The sequence below is a fragment of the Triticum dicoccoides genome, chromosome 2A (genome assembly GCF_002162155.2).
Source record: "Triticum dicoccoides isolate Atlit2015 ecotype Zavitan chromosome 2A, WEW_v2.0, whole genome shotgun sequence".
In the NCBI taxonomy this organism is placed as follows: Eukaryota; Viridiplantae; Streptophyta; class Magnoliopsida; order Poales; family Poaceae; genus Triticum; species Triticum dicoccoides.
The window spans coordinates 783003887-783030342 of record NC_041382.1 but is presented as its reverse complement, the minus strand read 5'-3'; the positions used below and the strand labels follow the sequence as shown (position 1 = coordinate 783030342).

At 45.8% G+C, this 26456-nt stretch overlaps 2 protein-coding genes across 2 annotated transcripts; both read left to right on the top strand.

Moving 5' to 3' along the window:
• Positions 1–4861: 4861 nt before the first annotated feature.
• LOC119352523 (RHOMBOID-like protein 10, chloroplastic) lies at positions 4862–7566 on the top strand. Its single transcript, XM_037619130.1, has 8 exons — positions 4862–4984; positions 5237–5523; positions 5648–5702; positions 5993–6089; positions 6203–6270; positions 6910–7008; positions 7124–7168; positions 7265–7566. Exons 1-8 carry the CDS (start codon positions 4862–4864, stop codon positions 7451–7453), a joined length of 963 nt encoding a protein of 320 aa, XP_037475027.1. The 3' UTR covers positions 7454–7566.
• A 3449-nt stretch (positions 7567–11015) lies between these two features.
• LOC119358478 (RHOMBOID-like protein 10, chloroplastic) lies at positions 11016–26117 on the top strand. Its single transcript, XM_037625001.1, has 9 exons — positions 11016–11102; positions 11189–11493; positions 11691–11745; positions 11889–11969; positions 12069–12165; positions 24301–24368; positions 25588–25686; positions 25771–25815; positions 25929–26117. The coding sequence occupies exons 1-9, from the start codon at positions 11016–11018 to the stop codon at positions 26115–26117; spliced, it is 1026 nt and encodes a 341-aa protein (XP_037480898.1).
• The last annotated feature ends 339 nt before the right edge of the window (positions 26118–26456 follow it).

Genomic DNA, 26456 nt, shown 5'->3' with positions numbered 1-26456 from the left:
GAGCCGACATCCAACCCTATCCACATACATTTCAAACCGGGTTTCAACTAAGCGGATGAAATTCATGCGAACCGGTTGGTTTTCCTATAAACCAAACAAAATTCATTAAATTTTGGATAATTTTTAATTGAATCATACTCTAAACCTAATCTAAATGATCGTCGGCGCCCGTTCGCATGTCCAACCGTGAGCCTCGAGAAGTGAAGCCTCCGGCTCTTGCCTTCGCCTTCTCTAGTTCCGCCTCGGCGCTCTCCAGTTCTGCCTCCACCACCGCAGCCTGACCGGCTAATCGGCCGACGATGATCAGTCTGCCAAACTTAGTTTCAGCGGGAGGGAAGGAGCGATGGCCTTCTTGGGACCTACGTGACGGTGACCTAACATGCACTACTCTTCCTTGCTGCCGACGGTGCCGCACACGTGTCGGATTGTGGTCGTGGCGGCGAGGCGCGGCCGTTGTGGAGCTGAAGTTGTCCTCCTCGCCATTGCCGAACACCTCGTCCGCCGCCTCGACAATCTCCCTGTAAGCGGCCTGTAATTCCGCCTGACGGATGTGGTACCACCAGCGGTACCGATGGATGTCGAGGGTGGAGCGGTAGGATTCGAGTAGCGCCTTCTGTTCCGCCACGTCCACGTACGACGTGATGGTCGCGCGGGGGCGGAGCCAGCATGTAAGCATTTCAATTCAACCCAATGGATTTTGCACGCCACGTACATGCATACACCTTGTCGCTGGTATGAACCGAGTAGAAAATCTTATTTGAACCCGTCAAGCTAGCACCACACCGGCCAGAAGCCTCTCAGCCCATAAACTCTTTTTTTTTTATGGCTCCTCATCATTAACTTCACAACCTTGAACTAATATAAGCTAGGAAATTCTGAAATTCATGTGTATGATTTGCTATATGCCAAGGCAGTTTAATTAGAGATATATGGGAATGAAGAGTAGGTACCAGACAGAAGCCATCCCAGATTCGATGGCTATCAGTCTATCACGTTGCCATGCGATAGTTTCTGCACTTGTGCAGTGTTGTGCCACTCCCATCGGGTGCTGAGTCAACCATGCGAACAAGGCACACTTGAAGGCATAAGCAACCGCTGCAGTTGCAGTTTTAGGGTTTCTCCGGTATTAACAAGTCCTTACCTTTGGATGCCTACTGGATCCCGGGGCATCGAAAAACAGTTTCCCGGCTTCACGTGCCAAGATGATGGTGAACAGGAAAGGACACCGAGGCCCACGCGCAACCAAGGAGATCTGCGGGACCGTGGGACGAGTGGACGACGCCGACGGCGTGCGCCGCCGCCGCGGGAAAGAACGTACGCGGCCGGCGTCCAGACAAATGGAGAAACGAAAAAGTATCGGGTGAGCCCGATTAATGACGGAGTAGCGGCCCAGCTAAGTAGGCCGAACGTCACGAGCTGGCGATGCGTTGAAAAATATATACAAACGCGAGCGGTGGATGACTGGAAGATCTGCAACGTTCAATAAGGAGATCGTACGGCTGACAATGTCAAATCGCCGTGGAGGCTCATAGGTAGCTGAGTCTTACTGTTTAGTAATAATACGCAAGTAACGCAACAGGCTACACGCCTCGCGTCTCCTTCTCGTCTCTCCAATTGCGGCGGCTAGCCAGGCCGGCCGTCGGCCACGGCCGGCAATTGAAGTACAAACTGAAGAACGAGGTTACATCGGCCCTCTGCGCATGTGTTTTACGGTATTCCTCTTCGCCCTAAGTTTCTGACTGCGTTTTCCCTGAACTGATCTAGGTTTTGAAACGATGTTTTTCAAAGAGAAATTGATCACCACGTTCAGATAATGATGCAGACTCTTCGAGGCCACCCGTTAGATGTAACCAAACTGCATCAAAAGTCATTGCTTCAAATAATCTTCCAAGGCCTTCTATATAGAGAGAAACTAATTTAGATGCTTGGCCGATCGGAAGAGAATATAATATTTTTTATTTTTTAGAAAAAGAGGATGACCCCCGGCCTCTGCATCTGGGCGATGCATACGGCCACTTTATTAATTATTCTCACAAGATCTTACAAAGTAATACAACAGTAAGACTAAAGCCGCCGTCTAAACACCTCTATCTAACTGATGAAGGGGCGCAGATAGCCTGGGCCTAATACCAAACAGACATCGCAGCCAAACCTAAAATCTAAGACCTGAGAACCCATCCAGGACGCCTACCGGGCATGGGTCTCACCGGTCCGGCGTGCACTCAGATGTCGCCGCCGCCAACTGTCACCGCTCCATTTTCAGAACTGTACTGCTGCATCAACCTTGCCCGGTCTAGCTATCGTCGACGCCACCACGGCGCCAAACGGCACCTCCTCCCTGCGTGCAAACAGCTGAGCACGTCGCGGTCGCCACTGATACACCTCAGTGCCATGCTGCCAGGTATCACCAGTCGACACAGCTTGAAGTCCTTGAAAGATCTATCGTGCGTAGCACCTACCGACTAGGCATGACAAAGCGTAGCACCTGTCGGTCAGGCATGACTTGACATCACCACCGAAGCTCCATGCAAGACGAAGCCGCTCCACCTCCTGCCTCTGACATCCAGCGCTGCTTCGCAAACGATGCTCCCAAGAGAGAAACGACACCGCAGTGCCGCCATCGTCCGATCTGGAACACCAGATCCTAGGGTTTCCCCCGGAGCAGCACGAGTGGGTCGACAATAGTTACACGACGATGCCTTCATCAAGGTAACGGCGAGAACGCCGCCATCGCCTGCCGTCGGCTCGATTTTCACCGGCAACCATGTCTCCCCTACTCGCAGCCGGGACAAGATGATGGATCTCGAGATCCGATCACCAAGCCTCTGGCCGGCCATCTCGGGAAGAAGATGACCACCACGTCCACCAGTGTCACCACGCCGGGCACGCGTCGTCGCCGGCACCCCCATGGTGCCTAGAGGGCGACAAGCCCCGACGAATCCCATACCTCGCCAGCCGCCATGGCCCAGACCCCGGCACACCAGATCCAGATCGGATCGGGGTCCAGGGCCCCAAGCCGCAACCGCCGCGGAGGCAGCAACACTGGACGGTGCCTAGCCCTCCAGCCCACGGCCGAGTCATCGCCAGAGCTCCGCCGCGCCATGCCGCCAAGCCACCGCCGGGATAACTCGCGCCGCCGCCAGAGAAGCCGCAGCCGCTGCGCGGTGGAGAGGTCTCAAGCCGCAACTGCACTGCCGCCAGGCAGGGGCGCCGCCACCCAACACGCCCTCCGCCGCGCTGCTGGGCCCCGCCCAGCCCAACGCCGTCTCGCGCCGCGCCGTCCCGCGCCGGACGCCAACCGCGAGGAGAGGGGCAAGATCCCCGCCGCCACCAACGCTGGTCGGTCTTTGCCCGGCGGCGCTGTGCGGTGGCAGCGGGGGGAGAGATCGACGAGGGAGGACGAGGGGCGGCGGCTAGGGTTTCCCCCGAGGACGCTCGCGGGAGCGGCTCGGGGGTCGGGGGAGCCCACAACACGTATATCAAGAGAATATAATATTAGATCAGAAATCCTAAGATGCTCGTCGAGGAGATGGAGGTTTAGGCCTGGTTGGCCTGCAACTGCCGGAACTTGGCCTCCCACTCCTCCCGCACCATGTCCGTGTAGTGGGCACGGGCCTCGCCGATGGTGATGCCGGCCTGCACAGGCGAGGAGGATGGCGTCGGCTTGTCCTCCATTCGGACGTCGTCGGCCTCCGTCTGCCTGCCATGGCGTGTGAGGAGACCATGGCGGGCATGGTGCCGTGAGGGGAAAGAGACCGGAGAAGGATGACTGTTGCTATGGCCGGGGATGAAGTTTATATAGCGGGCGGATTGCAATAGGTTGCGGTAGTATGGTTAATGGTGGGCAAAAGACAGACGGACGAGTGGCACCAGAGTAGGTTCCTCTGCACCGCATATCATTAATTTAGGGTGGCGGATCGACGGGGTGTCGTTTGATGCAGAGCAGTCGCTTGCATCAGGAAGCGGCGCGGGCGGCGCTCTCTAGCTCGGCGCGCCGCTTTAATGCCGGCGCACTCAGAGGTCGCAGCCGCTCTGACCGGTCATGAATTTGGCATTGACGCTCTAGAGTAGCGCTGACCGTTTTGGGCGGGAAACGCGCGCGGGCGAGGGAGGGGGTTAATGGTGGGCCAGGCAATCAGAAGCGGACGTGGTATCGGTCTGGACGCCCGCAAAGCCCCTCTAGTTTGTCTCCAATTTACGAGAAAAAATGCGTCCGGTCCATCGAATGGACCGATACAGAACCGTGTTGAATGGCATAACACATTCAGACCGCGTGATCCGAACGGTTACAGATGATTTGAGGGTCTGCGTTGCGTTGGAGATGCCCTCCTAGTATGAGTAAGTTGGCTAGAGACGGCATATATAAAGAAAATAAAACCAAACAATCAGACTGTCCTCTTCGATGGAAAGACAAACTACTTTTCATAAAGTGAACGGTCCCGTTCAAAACAGTTATGGAGTATAACGTTTAGGTCTGTCTAGGACACATCTAGATATGCTTTAGTTATTGCACATCTAAATGACTCAATCAAGTATAAATAAAAAAAAATAATACCTACATGAATCGTTGTGTAAGATCAATGATATTTTTTTCACTGGCTTTTCTACCTAGGAGGCTTGGGTTCGAGCCCCAGGCTCCACTTGTTTTGGCTGTGGCCTTATATTTTGCAAAGATCAATGATATTAAATTTAGATGTGCAATACGTATAGCACATCAAGATATGCTTCAGCAAAACTATAACTTTTTCCTCCTTGACTTCCAAGCTAAGCGAGATAACAACACATTAATTGATCTCCTTCAAAACGAGAGGCCTGCCTGCACGTACGTGGTATTCTTGTCTACAACGCGGTCCCCATTGCCATGGCGACGCGGCTGCTGCTCCGGCTCCGCTCCATCAGCCCGCCTCTTCCTCCGGCACATATTCCTGGCTCCTGCTCTTCGGCTGCCCAACTCGGAAATTGTGTCCTTCATTGCTCGCCGCCGGTACGTTTCTACTAAAGCAAAGACACTTTTTTGAAACTTATTTTGAGATGGAGGGAGTATATGCCTTACATATTTACTCTTACAAGATTGCTTGCACCGGGCCACATATGGACCTATAATATATATATATTTGGGGTACATTACTTGTCATGCAACTTAATTTCATGCTCTTTCATGCTTTCATGTGCATGGTTGCTTGGTTTATTTACTTTTATTTATGGGCGCTTTTATTGATCATCTGTTTAATTATAGGGCATGCGGGAACTTCATGTCTTGCCAAGAGCAGTACCGAACAACAGTCGATGGTTTGGAGGAGGATCACGTTGGCATTCTTCGTCGTCCAAGCCACCCCGCCCTCGCAGCATCCTCACGAATGTGCTCTTTGCTGCGTCCTTCTCCGCTGCCGGCCTTCTCATCGATGACACATCATCGGAGGATAAGCAGAAATCGCCACCCATGGGCCCAATTGATACTGGAAGCAACAAGAAGAAGACCCACAAGAGGGACTGCACCAACGCTCTTCTCGCCATCAATGTCATGTACGTGACCCAGTGTTAAACTTTAGTTATCCTTCTATTTTCTGAATCAAAGTGGCTTCTTAATTTAGGCATCCACTTGTTGAAATCTTGTTCTTCCTTTTTCGCTTGCTCGCTCGCGTCGAAGGGTTTACGTCGTGGATGTAGCAGCAAGAGGGAGGCTTTCTCTGTGCGGAGCTATGGTAGGTTTGTACAATCTGTGGTTTCAAACTCCATTCAAGTGTATTTACAGGTCATTATTAATTAATGCTGAACTAATCCGAGATGATTTTGCCCTGGATTGAAGGTCAATGAGATGGTCAAGAAAGGGCAGATCTGGCGTTTGGTGACACCATGTTTCCTTCATGGTGGTCTTATTCATCTTGGGGTACATGTTCCTGCTTGTTTCAGTTGACATTAATGTTACACTCTTAGATAATTCATTGCAGCTGCTAATTAACTTCATATATATCATCGTGATAATCCATGCTAGGTAAATAGTCTCGCTTTGCATGATATTGGGCCTATGGTGGAAGAGGTCACTGGCCCTGCAAGATTTCTAACTATTTATTTCACTTCGGCATTGGCAGGTAGGTGTTTCTTCATCCTTTACCTCTCCCCTTTGGATAACGCATAATATTTGCTATTTTTGTAGTATTCATGTGATAGCCGAATCTTTGTATTGTCGAAATTGTTATAACAGGTTCACTCATGAGTTACTGTGCTGGCATCAAATCTTCTGTTGGTGCGTCCACTGCTATTTGTGGATTGGTATGTTCGTTTATTGAAAATAATACATTTTTAGAAATTTGTGCCTAACCGCTTAACCCCATAGTGATTTATAATTTTCCTAGGAATATGACATTATTGTGAACTAGCCACTTACAGATGAGAACATGGGCTTTGTTTCCACAATTTTCTATAATTAAGCTTCTATTGACTAAAACTGTCACATCAAGGTGCATGATTCAACTGATCAGAGATCGCTCTCGTCCTCTACATAGATAGAATGCACATTATCAAAAGCCTGGAAATAAGGTGTTTATTATAAGATGATAGTTGTATGAAAAGTGTGCGCCCTCTTGCTCTATTGAACCAAATATAGTGCCTTGGAACCTAACTAATTTGTTCTGCATTAATAGGTATTGCCACACCACACACTTAGTCAACAACTTAAAACCCACGTGCATAATATAGATATATTATGAATGTCAAAATCGTGTATCCCTCACATGGTTTTTTTGTATGACATGTTTTTCTTCTAAAGGTAAATGTTAAAACAATTATGTGACCTACATATACAACATATTTCCTACTTGTGATTACCACCATTGTATTTTGTAACCGGGCCAAGTCATTAAGATGAAATTTCTTGCTTCTCACTACACTACCTTCTATCTTGGTGATCAGATTGGTGCACAAGCTGTTTATATGTGGAGGCACCGAAACCATTTGGAGAAAACAAATGTAACTTTAGGGCGAATTGCATTTGATGTTGTAATCAATGTGGTACGTAGTGATTTACTTCTTCGATCGTTTGATTATAAGCTTAGTTTGTCTTATCTTTTCTGCCATGCGTTTGTTGAATTTCATGTGCAGATCTCATATATTTGTTTGTGTGCAGGGCGTTGGCCTCTACGTAATGAAACGCATAGACAACTGGGGTCATGTAGGTCTCCTAATTAATAACTCTATCCATGTAATTCATTCAGCGATATTGTATGAAATGCTTAATTAGTTTATACTTGGGTTGATTCACATGCAGTTAGGAGGCTTGCTTGCGGGAGTGGTTGTTGAATGTTTTGTCGGTCCACATTGGAAGAAGCTAGGGGTTGCAGAGGATAGAACGAAGGTGATCCAAGACAGGGCACCTCTTGCTTGGCTAACCAATGGTGGTATAAGACCACAAAAAACAGTCTTTACTGAGACAGAAGAAGGGTTGTTCGCAAAGTGAAACACATTACACATGCATATTCCAGCCTCCAAAGTTGACTTGTTTTGGTGAGACTAGTCGATGGATTGGAGCTAACCCGTTGTACTACTTCCGAAGAGTCCAGACTACTTATGATATTGTTACTAGTCCAAAGTCACCGGATTTTTTTTAGAAATGGAGGAGGACATCCGGCCTCTGCATTTGGATGCATGTAGCCACTTTATCAATTATTCACATAAAACCTTATAAAGTCATACAACAGTAAGATTAAAGCCACCGTCTGAGCAACATCTGTCACTACTCCTATCCAGATGATGTAGGGATGCTGATAGTCTGGGCCTAATACCAAACAAACCTCGCAACCAAACCTAACATCTAAGACCTGAGGTCCCAACCAGGACGCCTGAGGCCGCCGCAACCACCTGCCACCAATCCATCTTCAGTGATGTACTGTTGCATCTACCTTGCTCGGTCTAGCTGCCGTCGACGCCACCACAACGCCAGACAACATCACCATCCTGATATATATAGTATTTACCTTTATTAACTATGTAGGAGTAACTAAAGCCTGCTTTTAGTTCATGAATAATTCATGGTTCATACAGCAAATTGTGTGTCTATCTTTTTTTTTAGGTAAGAAAGAGTAACAAAACTACTCTTCAGCCAACCCAGCGTCGGCAGCTAACACTGCATCCAGGTCTTTCGGAATACCCGCCACCATCTGCATGTCATCCTTGCATCTAGCGCGAGCAGCCAAGTGGTGGGCTAATTTGTTCTGATTCCTGTTGATGTGCATGACCTGAGCCTCGCTGAACTTCTCAAGTTCTCTCCTAATGTCAACGATAACATGATAGCAGGCGAAGAGATTGGCTGCGCCCGGTCTTAAACTATTTGCCACTGCCATGCAGTCTGTCTCCGCGATAATGGGCCCTCTATACAGCTCTGACAGGGAGCGCAGCCCAGCCAGCATGGCAGTTGCTTCTGCCTCTTCCACTGTCGAGCATCTGCCTGCTCTCTTGGACAATGAGAGGATGATTTGTCCCCTATGATCACGTGCCACCACACCAGCATGGGATTGGCCGCTTTCCGCATTGGAGGCCGCATCAGTATTTAATTTCACTGTCCCATCGCTCGGGTTACGCCACTGGTTATCACTGCATGCCTTGGGATCCACCCCATGCACGCCCATCCCTCTGGCCGGGTGTGCCCCTGAACTCGAGCCGTCTACCACAGCCACCGGTTGTTTTTGCCTCTGATTTTCCCCGGTCCCCAACACCAGACTAGGGTCACATCCCTTTAGTTCCTCCTCGTACTGTTTCAGGAAGGAGACCGAGCGACTGACCAGCTCCTTCCTCGAACTGTGAATGCAATCATCAAGAAGGAACTAGGAGCGCCATAGCAGAAGCAGGATTCTTGTTCTTGTTTCCCCATCGCAAGGCTCCAGAAGGTGTTGTAGCCAGTCTTCTCCTGTATACCTGAAGAGAGAATCATTAGGCAAGTCCCACTGTCCTCTCATTTCATGTCTAAGAGCGCAACTCTTTGTACAGGAGACCACGGCATGGTATTCATCTTCCTCTGCGTTTCCACAAATGCTGCAAGTACTGTCAACTTCGAGAGTGCGTCTCCATTTGTTCTTCTTAGTAGCCAGAGTATTTGTAGCAACTCTCCAACCAAAAAATTTCACTTTCTCTGGTACTTTTGATTTCCAGATGATATCCCAAATGGGTCGGTCATTGGCCTCATTGGCCGAGCTGGAAGATTGGGTGCTCGTTCGGTTTTGGAGCGCTACTGCCAGCTTGTACGCACTCCTGACTGCGTACAACAGTTCTCAAAAGGAAGAGATAAAATGTGCATCATATAGAGTGAATTATGGAAAACACAATCTTCTATATATCCATCTAAGGTAGACACTGTTATTAACAGATAAATATTTCACTGTCGATACCCAAGTATGTTGAGAATAACATCTCAAAAAAAAAGTATGTTGATAATAATGTACCCTGATTCACCGAAAACATTAAATCTATGTGTTTTTGGTCTATTTAGTTCGTGGCCAGATATAGGGAACGGGTATCGGCACTGAAAAAAAAAACAAATTGCTTGCTTCTGCGGATTTCTAGTGTCAGAGGAGTGCCCGTGGCAAGCGTGCACTCGCCACTGCCTAGAAGGAAAGGCCGGCGCTGCGTGTATCGATCGATGCAGAGCCCGGGATGATCTCCTTTTTTCAGAAAGAAAAATAGGGCAGCGCAGATCTGACTACTCTAAGAGGAAATACCCTTCCTAGACAAAAGAGTCCCGTTGGAAACGGTCCTAACACTAGTAGAAAAAGGGTCAAACGTGAAGCACATTAGTGCCGGTTTGATTTTGGCCCGGTACTAATGATACCATTAGTGCCGGTTCGAACGGATTTGCATTAATGCCGGTTCGTGTTGAACCTTTAGTACCGGTTCATGGCACGAACCGGTACTAAAGGGGTGGTGGCAGGCTGGCGTCAGGCCGGGGCCCCACGATCACCTTTAGTACCGGTTCGTGGCACTGAAAGGGGTCTGACTTATAGTACCGGTTTGTGACACAAACCGGCACTATAGGGCAATTTTCAAACTCTACCCCCCCCCTCCCGTGTCGCCATTTCAGTTCTGAAAAAATCAAAAGAAAATGATAAAAACTTCAAAAAATAAAATCCTTAAAGAGGTAGTTATATTACTACATCTACTAGTTAGGAAAATTTAAAAACTACAATTTGGACATGTTTTGCAAAAAGTGTAGGGAAAATGTAAAACGGCTATAACTTTTGCATACGATGTCGGAAAAAACGTATAATATATCAAAAAATTCAGCACGAAAATCTGCATCCGATGGAGACGGCCTATGGCCTGTTTGGAATTTTTTAGAATCCTCAAATTCCAAAAGAAAAAAAAAGATATGGTCAAATTTCAGTTTGTTTAAAAAATTTTGGTTAAATCTGGTCAAACTACTTATTCAAGAAGTATTAATGTTACTACATAATTATTCAAGAATATCAGTGTTACTAAATAATTATTTCAATTTTTTGAATTTTGGTCAAATCTGGTCAAACTGTGGTCAAACTATGGTCAAACTTATTCAAGAAATATTAGCGTTACTAAATAATTACTGTTTTTTAGAATAATAGTTTCAAACTCAAACGGTGAAATGTGTGACTTCATGCTCAAGCTAAACTCCTGAGGGTTAATAGGATTGACATCTTACTATTGTCAGGAAAACAACAAGTGCAGACTCGGAAACGAAGGAGAATAGAACCCGAAAGTTAAGCGTGCTCGGGCTGGAGTAGTGAGAGGGATGGGTGACCGGTCAGGAAGTTAGATGATTTGGAATGAGTGATCCACACTTGAGCAGTTAAGAGAGGTGATTAGAGACTAAATCATCAAATAATTCAAAAAAATAAAAATCAAAAAAGAAATTCCAAAATTTTCAAAAAAAAAAAATCTTTCGAACCGGTACTAAAGGTCCCCCATACCAGGGCGCGAGCTCACGCCACGTGGTAATCATAAGGAACGGCCTGCAGGCACACACGTAGGCTATCTCGTCTACTTCGCCAGTGGCCATGGCGACGACGACGCGGCTGCTGCTCCGACTCCACTACTTCAGACGGCCTCCTCATGCCGCCCATCTCCTCCGCCGCTCGTCGCCGGTATGTACCGTTTCTTCTTTCAATACGCATGCCCGCTCTTTCACTTTAACCGATCTGGACCCATGGTTCTCGGCTGAACTTTGCAGTCCATGGATGCGCAGGCCGTGCGGCACCTTCACGTCGCCTCGCCGCGGGCAGCAGGCAACAGCAGCATCCGGTGGTTCCAACGATCACATACACACGCGCCGTCGTGGTCGCCGCGGCCACTGCCCCGCAACCGCATCCCCAGGGCGTTAGCGAATACCTTGGCCTGCACTTCTGCTGCTGCCCTCCTCGCCGGGAGCGGGAACGGGAACGACGACACATCAGATGACCAAGAGCTGCCACACGACCATGGAAGGGACAGGGAGAAGAGGCGGTGGACCGATGTTCTCATCGCTGTTTGCCTCATGTACGTGAGTGATCGAGTCAGTCAATGCTAAATATATTGTGCATACACGATGGTTTCATTTTCCTTTTTTACATGCATGCATGGTTTCCAATAGCATTGACTCTCAGCATCCTCTCAATCTTCTGCTTTCTCACCAAATAAATGAAAGGAGCTTATTTCTTACGTTGATTTTTTTTCCTGCTTACCTTGAATTGAAGGGTTCATGGTGTGGATGTCGCAACAAAAGGAAGGCTTGATGTGTGGGGAACTAAGGTAGGTTTGTCATGTCCGTTTTTATTTCTGATCAACCGGAATTAGCGCTGAAAATTCATTCTAGTGTATCTATGTGTATTGTATATGTGGATTGTCATGCACCAATGACGCTGAATGCAACAATTAATGATTAATAATCGAAGCACAACGCCCTAATCAGAAAAGGGGAAATATGGCGTCTGCTCACATCATCTTTTCTACACGGGGGTATTATCCACCTTGGAGTACGTGTTCCTTCCTCTTTTTTTTGTCCAACTGAGAGTACAGACATGGCGCCCGATTGCTAACTTCATCTATATCATCGCGATCGATGATGGACGCAGTTAAATATGTTCTCTTTGGATGATATCGGGCCTATGGTGGAAGAGGCTATTGGCCCTGCAAGATCTCTAGCTATTTATTGCACTTCAGCACTGGCAGGTACTCCTATTTATTTGTCCTTCACCTGTTTTTAATAGTCGTGTGTCAAAAGAACCCATGAATGTACTTAATTGTGTTTCTCTTTGTATTCATACAGGTTCACTAAAAAATTCCTTGCTGAGGCACTAAAAAATGTACTTAGGATTCGCACCACTAGAAAATTCCACGATGAATTATGAGAGGAATATTTTGGAATAGCAGAGGTCTGAAGGACTTGGCTAAACGAAGATTCCTTGCTGAGGCAGCTTTAGAGCAGAGGTTAGATTTTGTTGCTCTATCGGAGACGGGTAGAGATAACTTTGCACCCCAGTTTCTCTCTTCTCTGGTGGGTGGTATTGATTTTGATTGGCACTGCCTACCTCCGCGAGGAAGGTCGGGTGGTATCTTACTGGGTGTGAGATGCGATTCGCTTGAAGTCCGAAGTGTAGTGATGGGCGACTTCGCGGTGAAGTTCCGAGTCAGGTCTAGGATAGATGGTTTTAACTGGGCTTTGGTGGCGGTGTATGGTGCCGCACAGCCCGAGCTTAAAGCGGAGTTTCTGGCGGACCTTGTTCGTATCTGTGGATCAGAACAGCTTCCAATTTTAGTTGGAGGTGATTTCAATATCATCAGGAGGCGAGAGGAGAAGAACAATGATAACTTTGACGGTAGATGGTCGTTTATGTTCAATACCATTATTGAAAGCTTGGATCTGAGAGAGATAGAGCTTTCTGGTAGAAAGTTCACCTGGGCTAATGCTCTGCCACACCCAACCTATGAAAAACTTGATCGAGTTCTTGCGAGCGTGGAGTGGGAACAAAAGTTCCCTCTGGTGACGGTGCAAGCTCTTTCAAGGGGAATATCTGATCATACCCCATTGTTTGTGGATTCAGGTGAGCCGAACCATGTGGGTAACAAGAACACCTTCTCCTTCGAGATGTCATGGTTTGAACGTGAGGGGTTTTTGGACTTGATTGCCAGGGAATGGGATAGAGGTGTTGGAGGCAAGACTGCGTTAGAGCGTTGGCAGAATAAGATTAGGCATTTGAGGCATTTCTTACGGGGCTGGGCTAAGCACCTCAGTGGTGTGTATAAGATGGAAAAGGATAGACTCCTTGATCTTATACAGGCCCTGGACATACAGGCCGAATCCACTATCTTAACGTCAACTGAGCTTCAGGCTAAAACTGAGGCGGAAAAGAGGTTGAAAGAGCTGCTCTGCGAAGAAGAATTGAAGTGGGCTTTGCATGCTAAAGTCCACAAAGTGGTCCAAGGGGACGCGCATACTCAGTTCTTCCATTTGATAGCCAATGGCAAACACAGAAAGAAGCGTATCTTTCAGCTTGAGCAAGAACAGGGTACTATTTTAGGCCAGGATAACCTAAAAACATATATTACAGACTATTATAAGCGGTTGTTTGGACCTCCGGAGGATAATTGTGTATCCCTCGATGAGTCCAGGGTTGAGGATGTGCCTCAGCTATCAGCTGCCGATGATGATGTTCTGGTTGCCCCGTTCTCGGAGAAGGAGGTGTTTGATGCTATTGCACAGATGAAAAACAATAAGGCTCCCGGACCGGATGGATTCCCGGCAGAGTTTTATAAAAAGTGCTGGCACATTATTAAGGGGGATTTACTACCTATGTTCCATGATCTGTTCTCTGGCCAGCTTCAATTATTTCACTTGAATTTTGGGACTATCACACTGCTTCCCAAGAAGACGGATGCGGTAAGAATTGAGCAATTCAGGCCGATCTGTCTTCTCAATGTTAGTTTCAAAATTTTCACCAAGGTCGGGACAAACAGACTCACACAGATTGCGTATTCTGTGGTGCAACAGTCTCAAACTGCTTTCATGCCAGACAGAAATATCCTTGAAGGGGTGATCGTCCTGCATGAAACACTCCATGAAATCCATTCCAAAAAATTAGATGGAGTAATTTTTAAGGTGGATTTCGAGAAAGCGTACGATAAGGTCAAATGGCCATTCCTCCAACAGTCATTGCGTATGAAAGGTTTTGATGAAGCCTGGCACCGACAGGTTGAATCATTTACGCAAAAAGGTAGTGTGGGAATTAAAGTTAAGGATGACATAGGTCATTACTTCCAGACACATAAAGGCCTAAGACAAGGAGATCCGATGTCCCCTATCTTGTTTAACATTGTGGCGGATATGTTAGCAATTTTGATAGGAAGGGCTAAGGAAAATGGTCAAGTAGGTGGATTGGTACCTCATCTTATTGATGGAGGTGTATCCATCCTTCAGTACGCTGATGATACAATCATCTTTATGGAGCATGACTTGGCCAAGGCGAGAAATATGAAGCTGGTGTTATGCCTATTTGAACAATTAACCGGGTTAAAGATTAACTTTCATAAGAGCGAGCTGTTCTGCTTTGGTAGGGCCAAAGATGAACAGGATGCTTATAGGCAATTGTTTGGGTGTGAGTTGGGCGAGTTGCCCTTCTCTTACCCGGGGATTCCAATCCACCATCGTAGGCTGACTAACAGAGAGTGGAAGTGCATCGAGGATCGGTTTGAGAAAAAAATGAGCTGCTGGAAGGGTAAGCTCATGTCATATGGAGGCCGATTAATCCTGATTAACTCGGTGCTCACGAGTATGCCAATGTTTCTCCTATCGTTCTTTGAGGTCCCAGTTGGTGTTAGGAAGAGACTGGACTTCTATCGATCGCGTTTCTTTTGGCAGGGTGATGAGCTTAAAAGAAAATATCGGCTTGCTAAATGGGACATCATATGTAGACCGAAAGACCAAGGGGGTCTAGGTATTGAGAATCTAGAAGTTAAGAATAAATGCCTCCTTAGCAAGTGGTTGTGGAAGCTCTCATTGGAGACTGATGCTATGTGGGCTCAAATCCTTCGCAGCAAGTACCTCCAGACAAAAACTTTGTCCCAGGTTACTGTCAGGCCGACCGATTCGCCTTTCTGGAAAGGCTTGATGAAAGTCAAACAGTTGTTGTTTAATAGGACGAAGTGTGTTATTGGAAACGGCACGAGTACACGTTTCTGCGAGGATACTTGGCTTGGCGAGACACCCTTGGCCATCCAATATCCGTCTTTATACCGTATTGCTCAAAGACGTGAGGTGTTCGTTGCATCGATCTTTCAATCTATCCCCCTTAATATTCGGTTCCGACGAACGCTAGCAGGCAATCGTTGGGAAGAATGGCTCCATCTAGTTAGGAGACTGATGGAAGTCCAGCTTTCACAACAACCCGATGAATTACGCTGGAAACTGACTAAGTCTGGAGTATTCACGGTTAAATCAATGTATATTGATGTTATCAATTCAAACTCCATTCCTACGTCCAAGCATGTTTGGGATGTCAAAGTTCCTCTGAAAATAAAAGTGTTTATGTGGTTTGTCCATAAACAAGTTATTTTAACTAAGGACAACCTCATAAAGCGTAATTGGACAGGACCTACTAGGTGTAGTTTCTGTGATCGGGATGAGACTTGTTGAGGAACGTAGCAATAATTCAAAATTTTCCTACGTGTCACCAAGATCAATATATGGAGTCATCTAGCAACGAGGGAGGAGTGGATCTACATACCCTTGTAGATTGCGCGCGGAAGCATTCAAGAGAACGGGGTTGATGGAGTCGTACTCGCCGTGATCCAAATCACCGATGATCCTAGCGCCGAACGGACGGCACCTCCGCGTTCAACACACGTACGGAGCAGCGACGTCTCCTCCTTGTTGATCCAGCAAGGGGGGAGGAGAGGTTTACGGAGATCCAGCAGCATGACGGCGTGGTGGTGGAAGTAGCGGGGATTCCAACAGGGCTTCGCCAAGCGCTGCGGGAGGAGGGAGATGTGTCATGGGAGGGAGAGGGAGGCGCCAGGGCTTAGGTATAGTTGCCCTCCCTTCCCCCCACTATATATAGGGCCAAGGGAGAGGGGGGGCGCAGCCTTGGCCCTTCCTCCAAGGAAGGGTGCGGCCAAGGAAGGAGTCCCTCCTCCCCAAGGCACCTCGGAGGTGCCTTCCCCCTTTAGGACTCTTCCTTTCCCTCTTCTCTTGGCGCATGGGCCTCTTGGGGCTGGTGCCCTTGGCCCATATAGGCCAAGGCGCACCCCCTACAGCCCATGTGGCCCCCCAGGGCAGGTGGCCCCACCCGGTGGACCCCCGGGACCCTTCCGGGGGTCCCGGTACAATACCGGTGACCCCAAAACTTGTCCCGATGGCCGAAATAGCACTTCCTATATATAATTATTTACCTCCGGACCATTCCGGAACTCCTCGTGACGTCCGGGATCTCATCCGGGACTCCGAACAACTTTCGGGTTACCGCATACTAATATCTCTATAACCCTAGCGTCACCGAACCTTAAGTGTGTAGACCCTACGGGTTCGGGAGACATGAAGACATGACCGAGATGACTCTCCGGTCAATAACCAACAGCGGGATATGGATACCCATGTTGGCTCCCACATGTTCCACGATGATCTCATCGGATGAACCACGATGTCAAGGACTTAATCAATCCCGTATGCAATTCCCTTTGTCTAGCGGTACGATACTTGCCCGAGATTCGATCGTCGGTATCCCGATACCTTGTTCAATCTTGTTACCGGCAAGTCTCTTTACTCGTTCCATAACACATCATCCCGTGATCAACTCCTTGATCACATTGTGCACATTATGATGATGTCCTACCGAGTGGGCCCAGAGATACCTCTCCGTTTACACGGAGTGACAAATCCCAGTCTCGATTCGTGCCAACCCAACAGACACTTTCGGAGATACCTGTAGTGTACCTTTATAGCCACCCAGTTACGTTGTGACGTTTGGCACACCCAAAGCACTCCTACGGTATCCGGGAGTTGCACAATCTCATGGTCTAAGGAAATGATACTTGACATTAGAAAAGCTTTAGCATACGAACTACATGATCTTGTGCTAGGCTTAGGATTGGGTCTTGTCCATCACATCATTCTCCTAATGATGTGATCCCGTTATCAACGACATCCAATGTCCATGGTCAGGAAACCGTAACCATCTATTGATCAACGAGCTAGTCAACTAGAGGCTTACTAGGGACATGGTGTTGTCTATGTATCCACACATGTATCTGAGTTTCCTATCAATACAATTCTAGCATGGATAATAAACGATTATCATGAACAAGGAAATATAATAATAACCAATTTATTATTGCCTCTAGGGCATATTTCCAACAGTCTCCCACTTGCACTAGAGTCAATAATCCAGTTCATATTGATATGTGATTAACACTCAAGGTCACATCCCCATGTGACTAACACCCAAAGAGTTTACTAGAGTCAATAATCTAGTTCACATTACCATGTGATTAACACTCGATGAGTTTTGGGATTGATCATGTTATGCTTGTGAGAGATGTTATAGTCAACGGGTCTGAATCTTTCAGATCCGTATGTACTTCGCAAATTTCTATGTCATCTTGTAGATGCAACTACTACGCTACATTTGGAGCTATTCCAAATAACTGTTCTACTATACGAATCCAGTTTACTACTCACAATAATCTGGATTAGTGTCAAAGTTTGCATCGGCGTAACCCTTTACGACGAACTCTTTTACCACCTCCATAATCGAGAAAATTCCATAGTCCACTAGTTACTAAGGATAACTTTGACCGCTGTCCTGTGATCCATTCTTAGATCACTCTTGTACCCCTTGACTGACTCATGGCAAGGCACATTTCAGGTGCGGTACACAGCATAGCATACTGTAGAGCCTATGTCTTAAGCATAGGGGACGACCTTCATCCTTTCTCTCTATTCTGCCGTGGTCGAGCTTTAAGTCTTAACTTCATACCTTACAACTCAGGCAAGAACTCCTTCTTTGAGTGATCCATCTTGAACACCTTCAAGATCATGTCAAGGTATGTGCTCATTTGAAAGTACCATTAAGCGTTTTGATCTATCCTTATAGATCTTGATGCTCAATGTTCAAGTAGCTTAATCCAGGCTTTCCATTGAAAAACACTTTCCAAATAACCCTATATGCTTTCCAGAAATTCTACATCATTTCTGATCCATAATATGTCAACAACATATACTCATCAGAAATTCTATAGTGCTCCCACTCACTTCTTTGGAAATACAAGTTTCTCACAAACTTTGTATAAACCCAAAATCTTTGATCATCTCATCAAAGCGTACATTCCAACTCCGAGATGCTTACTCCAGTCCTTAGAAGGATTGCTGGAGCTTTGCATACTTATTAGCATCTTTCAGGATTGACAAAACCTTCCGGTTGTATCACATACAACCTTTCCTCAAGAAAATCGTCGAGGAAACAATGTTTTGACATCCTATCTGCAAGATTTCATAAATAATGCAGTAATTGCTAATATAATTCCAACAGACTCTTAGCATCGCTACGAGTGAGAAAGTCTCATCGTAGTCAACTCCTTGAACTTGTCGGAAAACATCTTAACGACAAGTCGAGCTTTCTTAATGGTGACATTTACCATCATTGTCCGTCTTCCTTTTAAAATCCATATGTACCTAACAGCCTTACGACCATCAAGTAGTTCTTCCAAAGTCTACACTTTGTTTTCATATATGGATCCTCTCTCGGTTTATATGGCCTCAAGCCATTTTGGAATCCAGGCCCACCATCGCTTCTCCATAGCTCGTAGGTTCATTGTTGTCTAGCAACATGACTTCCAAGACAGGATTACATACCACTCTGAAGTAGTACGCATCCTTGTCACCCTACGAGGTTTGGGAGTGACTTGATCCGAAGTCTCATGATCAATATCATAAGCTTCCACTTCAATTGGTGCAGGTGCCACAGGAACAACTTCCTGTGCCCTGCCACACACTAGTTGAAGAGACGGTTTAATAACCTCATCAAGTCTCCACCATCCTCCCACTCAATTCTTTCGAGAGAAACTTTTCCTCGAGAAAGGACCCGATTCCAGAAACAATCCCTTATTGCTTTCGAATCTGAGAGAGGAGGTATACCCAACTGTTTTGGGTGTCCCATGAAGATGCTTTATCCGCTTTGGGTTCGAGCTTATCAGCCTGAAACTTTTTCACATAAGCGTCGCAGCCCCAAACTTTTAAGAAATGACAACTTAGGTTTCTCTAAACCATAGTTCATACGGTGTCATCTCATCGGAATTATGTGGTGCCCCTTTTAAAGTGAATGTGGTTGTCTCTAATGCCTAACCCATAACCTATTGTGGTAATTCGATAAGAGACATCATGGTATGCATCATATCCAATAGGGTGCAGTTATGATGTTCGGACACACCATCACACCATGGTGTTCCAGGCTGTATTAGTTGTGAAACAATTTCCACAATGTCTTAATTCTGTGCCAAACTCGTAATTCAGATATTCATCTCTATGATCATATCATAGATATTTTATTCTCTTGTCACGACGATCTTTCAACTTCACCTTGAAATTACTTGAACCTTTCAATAATTCAGACTCGTGATTCATCAAGTAAATATGCTCAACATCTACTCAAATCATCTGTGAAGTAAGAACATAACGATATCCACTACACGCCTCAGCACTCATTGGACTGCACACATCAAAATGTATTACTTCCAACAAGTTGCTTTCTAGTTCCATTTTACTGAAAACGAGGCTTTCAGTCATCTTGCCCATGTGGTATGATTTGCATGTCTCAAGTGATTCAAAATCAAGTGAGTCCAAACGATCCATCTGTATAGAGTTTCTTCATGCATATCTACCAACAAACATGGTTCGCATGTCTCAATCCTTTCAAAAATGAGTGAGTCCAAAGATCCATCAACATGGAGATTCTTCATGCGTTTTATACCGATATGACTTAAGTGGCAGTGCCACAAGTAGGTGGTACTATCATTACTATCTTATATCTTTTGGCATGAACATGTGTATCACTATGATCGAGATTCAATAAACCATTCATTTTAGGTGCAAGACCATCGAAGGTATTATTCAAGTAAACAGAGTAACCATTATTCTCCTTAAATGAATAACCGTATCGCGATAGACATAATCCAATCATGTCTATGCTAAACGCAAACACCAAATAACAATTATTTAGGTTTTAATACCAATCTCGATGGTAGAGGGAGCGTACGATATTTGATCAACCTTGGAAATACTTCCAACACATATCGTCATCTCATCTTTTAGCTAGTCTCCGTTTATTCTGTAGCCTTTTGTTTCGAGTTACTAACACTCAGCAACCGAACCGGTATCTAATACCCTGGTGCTACTAGGAGTACTAGTAACGTACACATTAACATAATGTATATCCAATATACTTCTATCGACAGTCTTCTCATCTACCAAGTATCTAGGGTAATTCTGCTCCAGTGGCTGTTCCCCTTTATTACAGAAGCACTTAGTCTCGGGCTTGGGTTCAGCTTTGGGTTTCTTCACTAGAGCAGCAGCTGATTTGCCGTTTCATGAAGTATCCCTTCTTGCCCTTGCCCTTCTTGAAACTAGTGGTTTCACCAACCATCAACAATTGATGCTCCTTCTTGATTTCTACTTTTGTGGTGTCAAACATCGCGAATATCTCAAGGATCATCATGTATGTCCCTGATATATTATAGTTCATCACGAAGCTCTAGCAGCTTGGTGGTAATGACTTCGGAGAAACATCACTATCTCATCTGGAAGATCAACTCCCACTCGATTCAAATGATTGTTGTACTCAGACAATCTGAGCACAAGCTCAACAATTGAGCTTTTCTCCCTTAGTTTGTGGGCTAAGAAAATCGTCGGAGGTCTTATACCTCTTGACGTGGGCACGAGCCTGAAATCCCAATTTCAGCCCTCGAAACATCTCATATGTTTCGCGATGTTTCAAAAATGTTTTCGGTGCCTCAATTCTAAACCGTTTAACTGAACTATCACGTAGTTATCAAAATGTGTATGTCAGATGTTCGCAACATCCACAGACGACGTTCGAGGTTCAGCACACTGAGCGGTGCATTAAGGACATAAGCCTTCTATGAAGCAATGAGGACAATCCTCAGTTTACGGACCTAGTCCACATAATTGCTACTATCAACTTTCAACTAATTTTTCTCTAGGAACATATCTAAATAGTAGAACTGAAGCGCGAGCTACGACATAATTTGCGAAGACCTTTTGACTATGTTCAGGATAATTAAGTTCATCTTTTGAACTCCCACTCAGATAGACATCCCTCTAGTCATCTAAGTGATTACATGATCCGAGTCAACTAGGCCGTGTCCGATCATCACGTGAGACGGACTAGTCAACATCGGTGAACATCTTCATGTTGATCGTATCTTCTATACGACTCATGCTCGACCTTTCGGTCTCTTGTGTTCCGAGGCCATGTCTGTACATGCTAGGCTCGTCAAGTCAACCTAAGTGTTTTGCATGTGTTCCGAGGCCATGTCTGTACATGCTAGGCTCGTCAACACCCGTTGTATTCAAACGTAAGAATCTATCACACCCGATCATCACGTGGTGCTTCGAAACGACGAACTTTCGCAACGGTGCACAGTTAGGGGGAACACTTTCTTGAAATTTTAATGAGGGATCATCTTATTTACTACCGTCGTTCTAAGCAAATAAGATGCAAAAACATGATAAACATCACATGCAATCAAATAGTGACATGATATGGCCATCATCACTTTGCTCCTTTTGATCTCCATCTTCGGGGCTCCATGATCATCATCGTCACCGGCATGACACCATGATCTCCATCATCGTGTCTCCATGAAGTTGCCTCGCCAACTATTACTTCTACTACTACAGCTAACGGTTAGCAATAAAGTAAAGTAATTACATGACGTTTATGTTGACACACAGGTCATAAATAAATTAAGACAACTCCTATGGCTCCTGCCGGTTGTCATACTCATCGACATGCAAGTCGTGATTCCTATTACAAGAACATGATCATCTCATACATCACATATATCATTCATCACATCCTTTGGCCATATCACATCACATAGAATACCCTGCAAAAACAAGTTAGACGTCCTCTAATTGTTGTTTGCATGTTTTACGTGGCTGCTATGGGTTTCTAGCAAGAACGTTTCTTACCTACGCAAAGACCACAACGTGATATGCCAATTGCTATTTACCCTTCATAAGGACCCTTTTCATCGAATCCGATCCAACTAAAGTGGGAGAGACAGACACCCGCTAGCCACCTTATGCAACTAGTGCATGTCAGTCGGTGGAACCAGTCTCACGTAAGAGTACGTGTAAGGTCGGTCCGGGCCGCTTCATCCCACAATGCCGCCGAATCAAGATAAGACTAGTAACGGCAAGCATATTGAACAAAATCAACGCCCACAACTACTTTGTGTTCTACTCGTGCATAGAAACTACGCATAGACCTAGCTCATGATGCCACTGTTGGGGAACGTAGCAATAATTCAAAATTTTCCTACGTGTCACCAAGATCAATCTATGGAGTCATATAGCAACGAGGGAGGAGTGGATCTACATACCCTTGTGGATCGCGTGCGGAAGCGTTCAAGAGAACGGGATTGATGGAGTCGTACTCGTCGTGATCCAAATCACCGATGATCCTAGCGCCGAATGGACGGCACCTCCGCGTTCAACACACGTACGGAGCAGCGACGTCTCCTCCTTCTTGATCCAGCAAGGGGGGAGGAGAGGTTGACGGAGATCCAGCAGCACGACGGCGTGGTGGTGGAAGTAGCGGGATTCCAACAGGGCTTCGCCAAGCGCTGCGGGAGGAGGGAGATGTGTCATGGGAGGGAGAGGGAGGCGCCAGGGCTTAGGTATAGTTGCCCTCCCTTCCCCCCACTGTATATAGGGCCAAGGGAGAGGGGGGGCGCAGCCTTGGCCCTTCCTCCAAGGAAGGGTGCGGCCAAGGGAGGAGTCCCTCCTCCCCAAGGCACCTCGGAGGTGCCTTCCCCCTTTAGGACTCTTCCTTTCCCTCTTCTCTTGGCGCATGGGCCTCTTGGGGCTGGTGCCCTTGGCCCATATAGGCCAAGGCGCACCCCCTACAGCCCATGTGCCCCCCCAGGGCAGGTGGCCCCACCTGGTGGACCCCCGGGACCCTTCCGGTGGTCCCGGTACAATACCGGTGACCCCGAAACTTGTCCCGATGGCCGAAATAGCACTTCCTATATATAATTCTTTACCTTCGGACCATTCCGGAACTCCTCGTGACGTCCGGGATCTCATCCGGGACTCCGAACAACTTTCGGGTTACCACATACTAATATCTCTATAACCCTAGCGTCACCGAACCTTAAGTGTGTAGACCCTACGGGTTCGGGAGACATGCAGACATGACCGAGATGACTCTCCGGTCAATAACCAACAGCGGGATCTGGATACCCATGTTGGCTCCCACATGTTCCACGATGATCTCATCGGATGAACCACGATGTCAAGGACTTAATCAATCCCGTATACAATTCCCTTTGTTTAGCGGTACGATACTTGCCCGAGATTCGATCGTCGGTATCCCGATACCTTGTTCAATCTCGTTACCGGCAAGTCTCTTTACTCGTTCCGTAACACATCATCCTGTGATCAACTCCTTGATCACATTGTGCACATTATGATGATGTCCTACCGAGTGGGCCCAGAGATACCTCTCCGTTTACACGGAGTGACAAATCCCAGTCTCGATTCGTGCCAACCCAACAGACACTTTCGGAGATACCTGTAGTGTACCTTTATAGCCACCCAGTTACGTTGTGATGTTTGGCACACCCAAAGCACTCCTACGGTATCCGGGAGCTGCACAATCTCATGGTCTAAGGAAATGATACTTGACATTAGAAAAGCTTTAGCATACGAACTACATGATCTTGTGCTAGGCTTAGGATTGGGTCTTGTCCATCACATCATTCTCCTAATGATGTGATCCCGTTATCAACGACATCCAATGTCCATGGTCAGGAAACCGTAACCATATATTGATCAACGAGCTAGTCAACTAGAGGCTTACTAGGGACATGGTGTTGTCTATGTATCCACACATGTATCTGAGTTTCCTATCAATACAATTCTAGCATGGATAATAAACGATTATCATGAACAAGGAAATATAATAATAACCAATTTATTATTGCCTCTAGGGCATATTTCCAACAAGACTATCAAACATTTGTTGGTGCAGAGGCCGGGGAATCGCCCCTTTTCCAAAAAAAATCATACAGGTTCACTGATGAGTTATTTGTTTTCTCCCAAACCCTCTGTTGGTGCCTCTGATGCAATCTGTGGATTGGTATGCCTCTTTGTTGCCAAACGCAATTTTTCGCTTTTTCCTTTCTTGTTGCTGTACGAAAATCGTATGTGCTTAACTCTACAATGCTTCATAATTTAATATGAATAGGACATTATCACAAACTAGCCGCTTACAGATTATAACACTAGATAATCTATTGATTGTTTTTTCATGTTTTTGGGTAATCAAAGCTTCAATCGACTTAAATCGTTACGTTCAAGGTGATGCAATTGACCACTGATCACTCCTGCAGCCCCGCCTTCTGCATAGCTAGACTGAATGTTGCCAAAAACTAGAGAGTTTATTACATGATAATAATCCCATCAAGGAGAAAAAAATGAAAATATCTTCACCTGGTTACTATTCTGACTGAACACAAAGGCAGAACCTACACCACATGCACATATCAGCACTAGTGTATGTCTTTGACATCAATCACAACACCATCCTCTTCGAGACTTCGAGCATTGGAAATTCATTCCACCACATAACTTCGAACTTCAACTATGCAATCATATCCTACTTAAGGTGTTCTAAAAAATTTGGGATGCAAGAAATGCAATAGTCATCTGCAATGCGGATCAACATAGCTATCGATAATCAAGAACATTTTACAAGGTTTTATTCTCTACCTCATTGATATAGATAACAAAGCCATAATGATGTTGCCAATTCTTAGCTAACGTACCTCTCATCACCCACAAGTGTGCCTATGTTATTCTTGGTTTGTATGCCCGCGTTGATTTTTTATAAAGGTTCCAATCTACTAAAGTAGATTATATGGATGCAGAAAAATCTTTTTATTTTAGGATTAAGTCATTTATGCTTTGCTAGATCTACATAAGGTGGTAGAGCACCAATACAAAGCTACTACCACCATTCATGATATATATAAGTCGCTCATTAACTAACCACTGCATGCTGAAGGGGCGTGTAATATGGTTATTTTGATGGATTTACTTTTATGATGAAACATGAATGTTTGGTTAAGCATATGAGGGCTAAATTGAAAAATATGGTTTATTGTATTAGTTATTATTGTAGTGGGTCTTTTACTATGCATGTTTGCATTTTGAGGTCGATCTTTTCTATGCATGCTTGCATGTTGAGGTGGCATGTGTGCATGTTGAGAGAATTAGTTTAGTGGGAAACTATTTAGTTTTATACATATATAGGATCACATTGTTTCATCCACCTTTATTTCTCTCTCGATGGCCAGATTAGCGCGCACGCTGTTTATATGTGGAGGCATCGAGGGCATTTGGAAAAGGCACAAGAAAATCTAGAGGAAATCGCATTTGTGATTTTCATGAACCTGGTACATACCAATTTATTCACAATTTCACTTGATTGATTTTGATATTTGTCCCCCATATGTAGATCTCACGTGTGTTTTTTACAGTGCATTGGCCTTCTCTTAAGGCGCATCATTGACAACTGGGCTCATGTAGGTTTCCTTAATGATTAATCTTTTCTCTACACAATTTATGATTCATTCGGAAACAATTTATATGAAATGAAATGATTGATTAGCTTATACTTGGGTTGATTCACATGCAGCTAGGAGGCTTGCTTGGGGGAGCGGCTATGGGATGGTTTGTCGGACCAAATTGGAGCGGCGGGCCAGTGTCTATTGCAGAGGATGGAGCAATTGTGTTCCAAGACAGGGCGCCTCTTGCTCGGCTAATCAAGGGTACTAGAAGGCTAACCAAATGGAATGATGCATGTAACGAACAACCTGACACCTAATTTGCTCTGATGTGTGCAAATACCTATGTATATCAGGAAGATCGAGATCTAGCAAAGTGCAAACAGTCGTTACATACTCTAGATATCTACCACTAGAACAGTTGGAGCACGTCACAGTCTCCTGACCAAGTCTATACTTTGTAACACCCACAATGCGGCTATATCTCCCACGTGTCATGGCACGACTTAGAGGCATAGCCGCATGGTAGGTCTATCGCAAGAGGGGTAATCTTTACACATCCCGTGTACTGAATAAGAAAGGGATAAAGAGTCGGCTTACAATCGCCACTTCACACAATACATAAATATATCATACATCATCCAGAATACAATCAAGGT

What these genes read in the sequence shown, in the direction of transcription:
- LOC119358478 (XM_037625001.1), top strand. Translation starts at nt 11,016, where the DNA reads ATGGCGACGACGACGCGGCTGCTGCTCCGACTCCACTACTTCAGACGG. An exon ending in TCCTCCGCCGCTCGTCGCCG is followed by an intron (nt 11,103 to 11,188) that starts GTATGTACCGTT and finishes TGAACTTTGCAG; the next exon opens with TCCATGGATGCGCAGGCCGT. An exon ending in TTGATGTGTGGGGAACTAAG is followed by an intron (nt 11,746 to 11,888) that starts GTAGGTTTGTCA and finishes TAATAATCGAAG; the next exon opens with CACAACGCCCTAATCAGAAA.
- LOC119352523 (XM_037619130.1), top strand. Translation starts at nt 4,862, where the DNA reads ATGGCGACGCGGCTGCTGCTCCGGCTCCGCTCCATCAGCCCGCCTCTT. An exon ending in TTTCTCTGTGCGGAGCTATG is followed by an intron (nt 5,703 to 5,992) that starts GTAGGTTTGTAC and finishes AATCCATGCTAG; the next exon opens with GTAAATAGTCTCGCTTTGCA. An exon ending in TTTCACTTCGGCATTGGCAG is followed by an intron (nt 6,090 to 6,202) that starts GTAGGTGTTTCT and finishes TTGTTATAACAG; the next exon opens with GTTCACTCATGAGTTACTGT.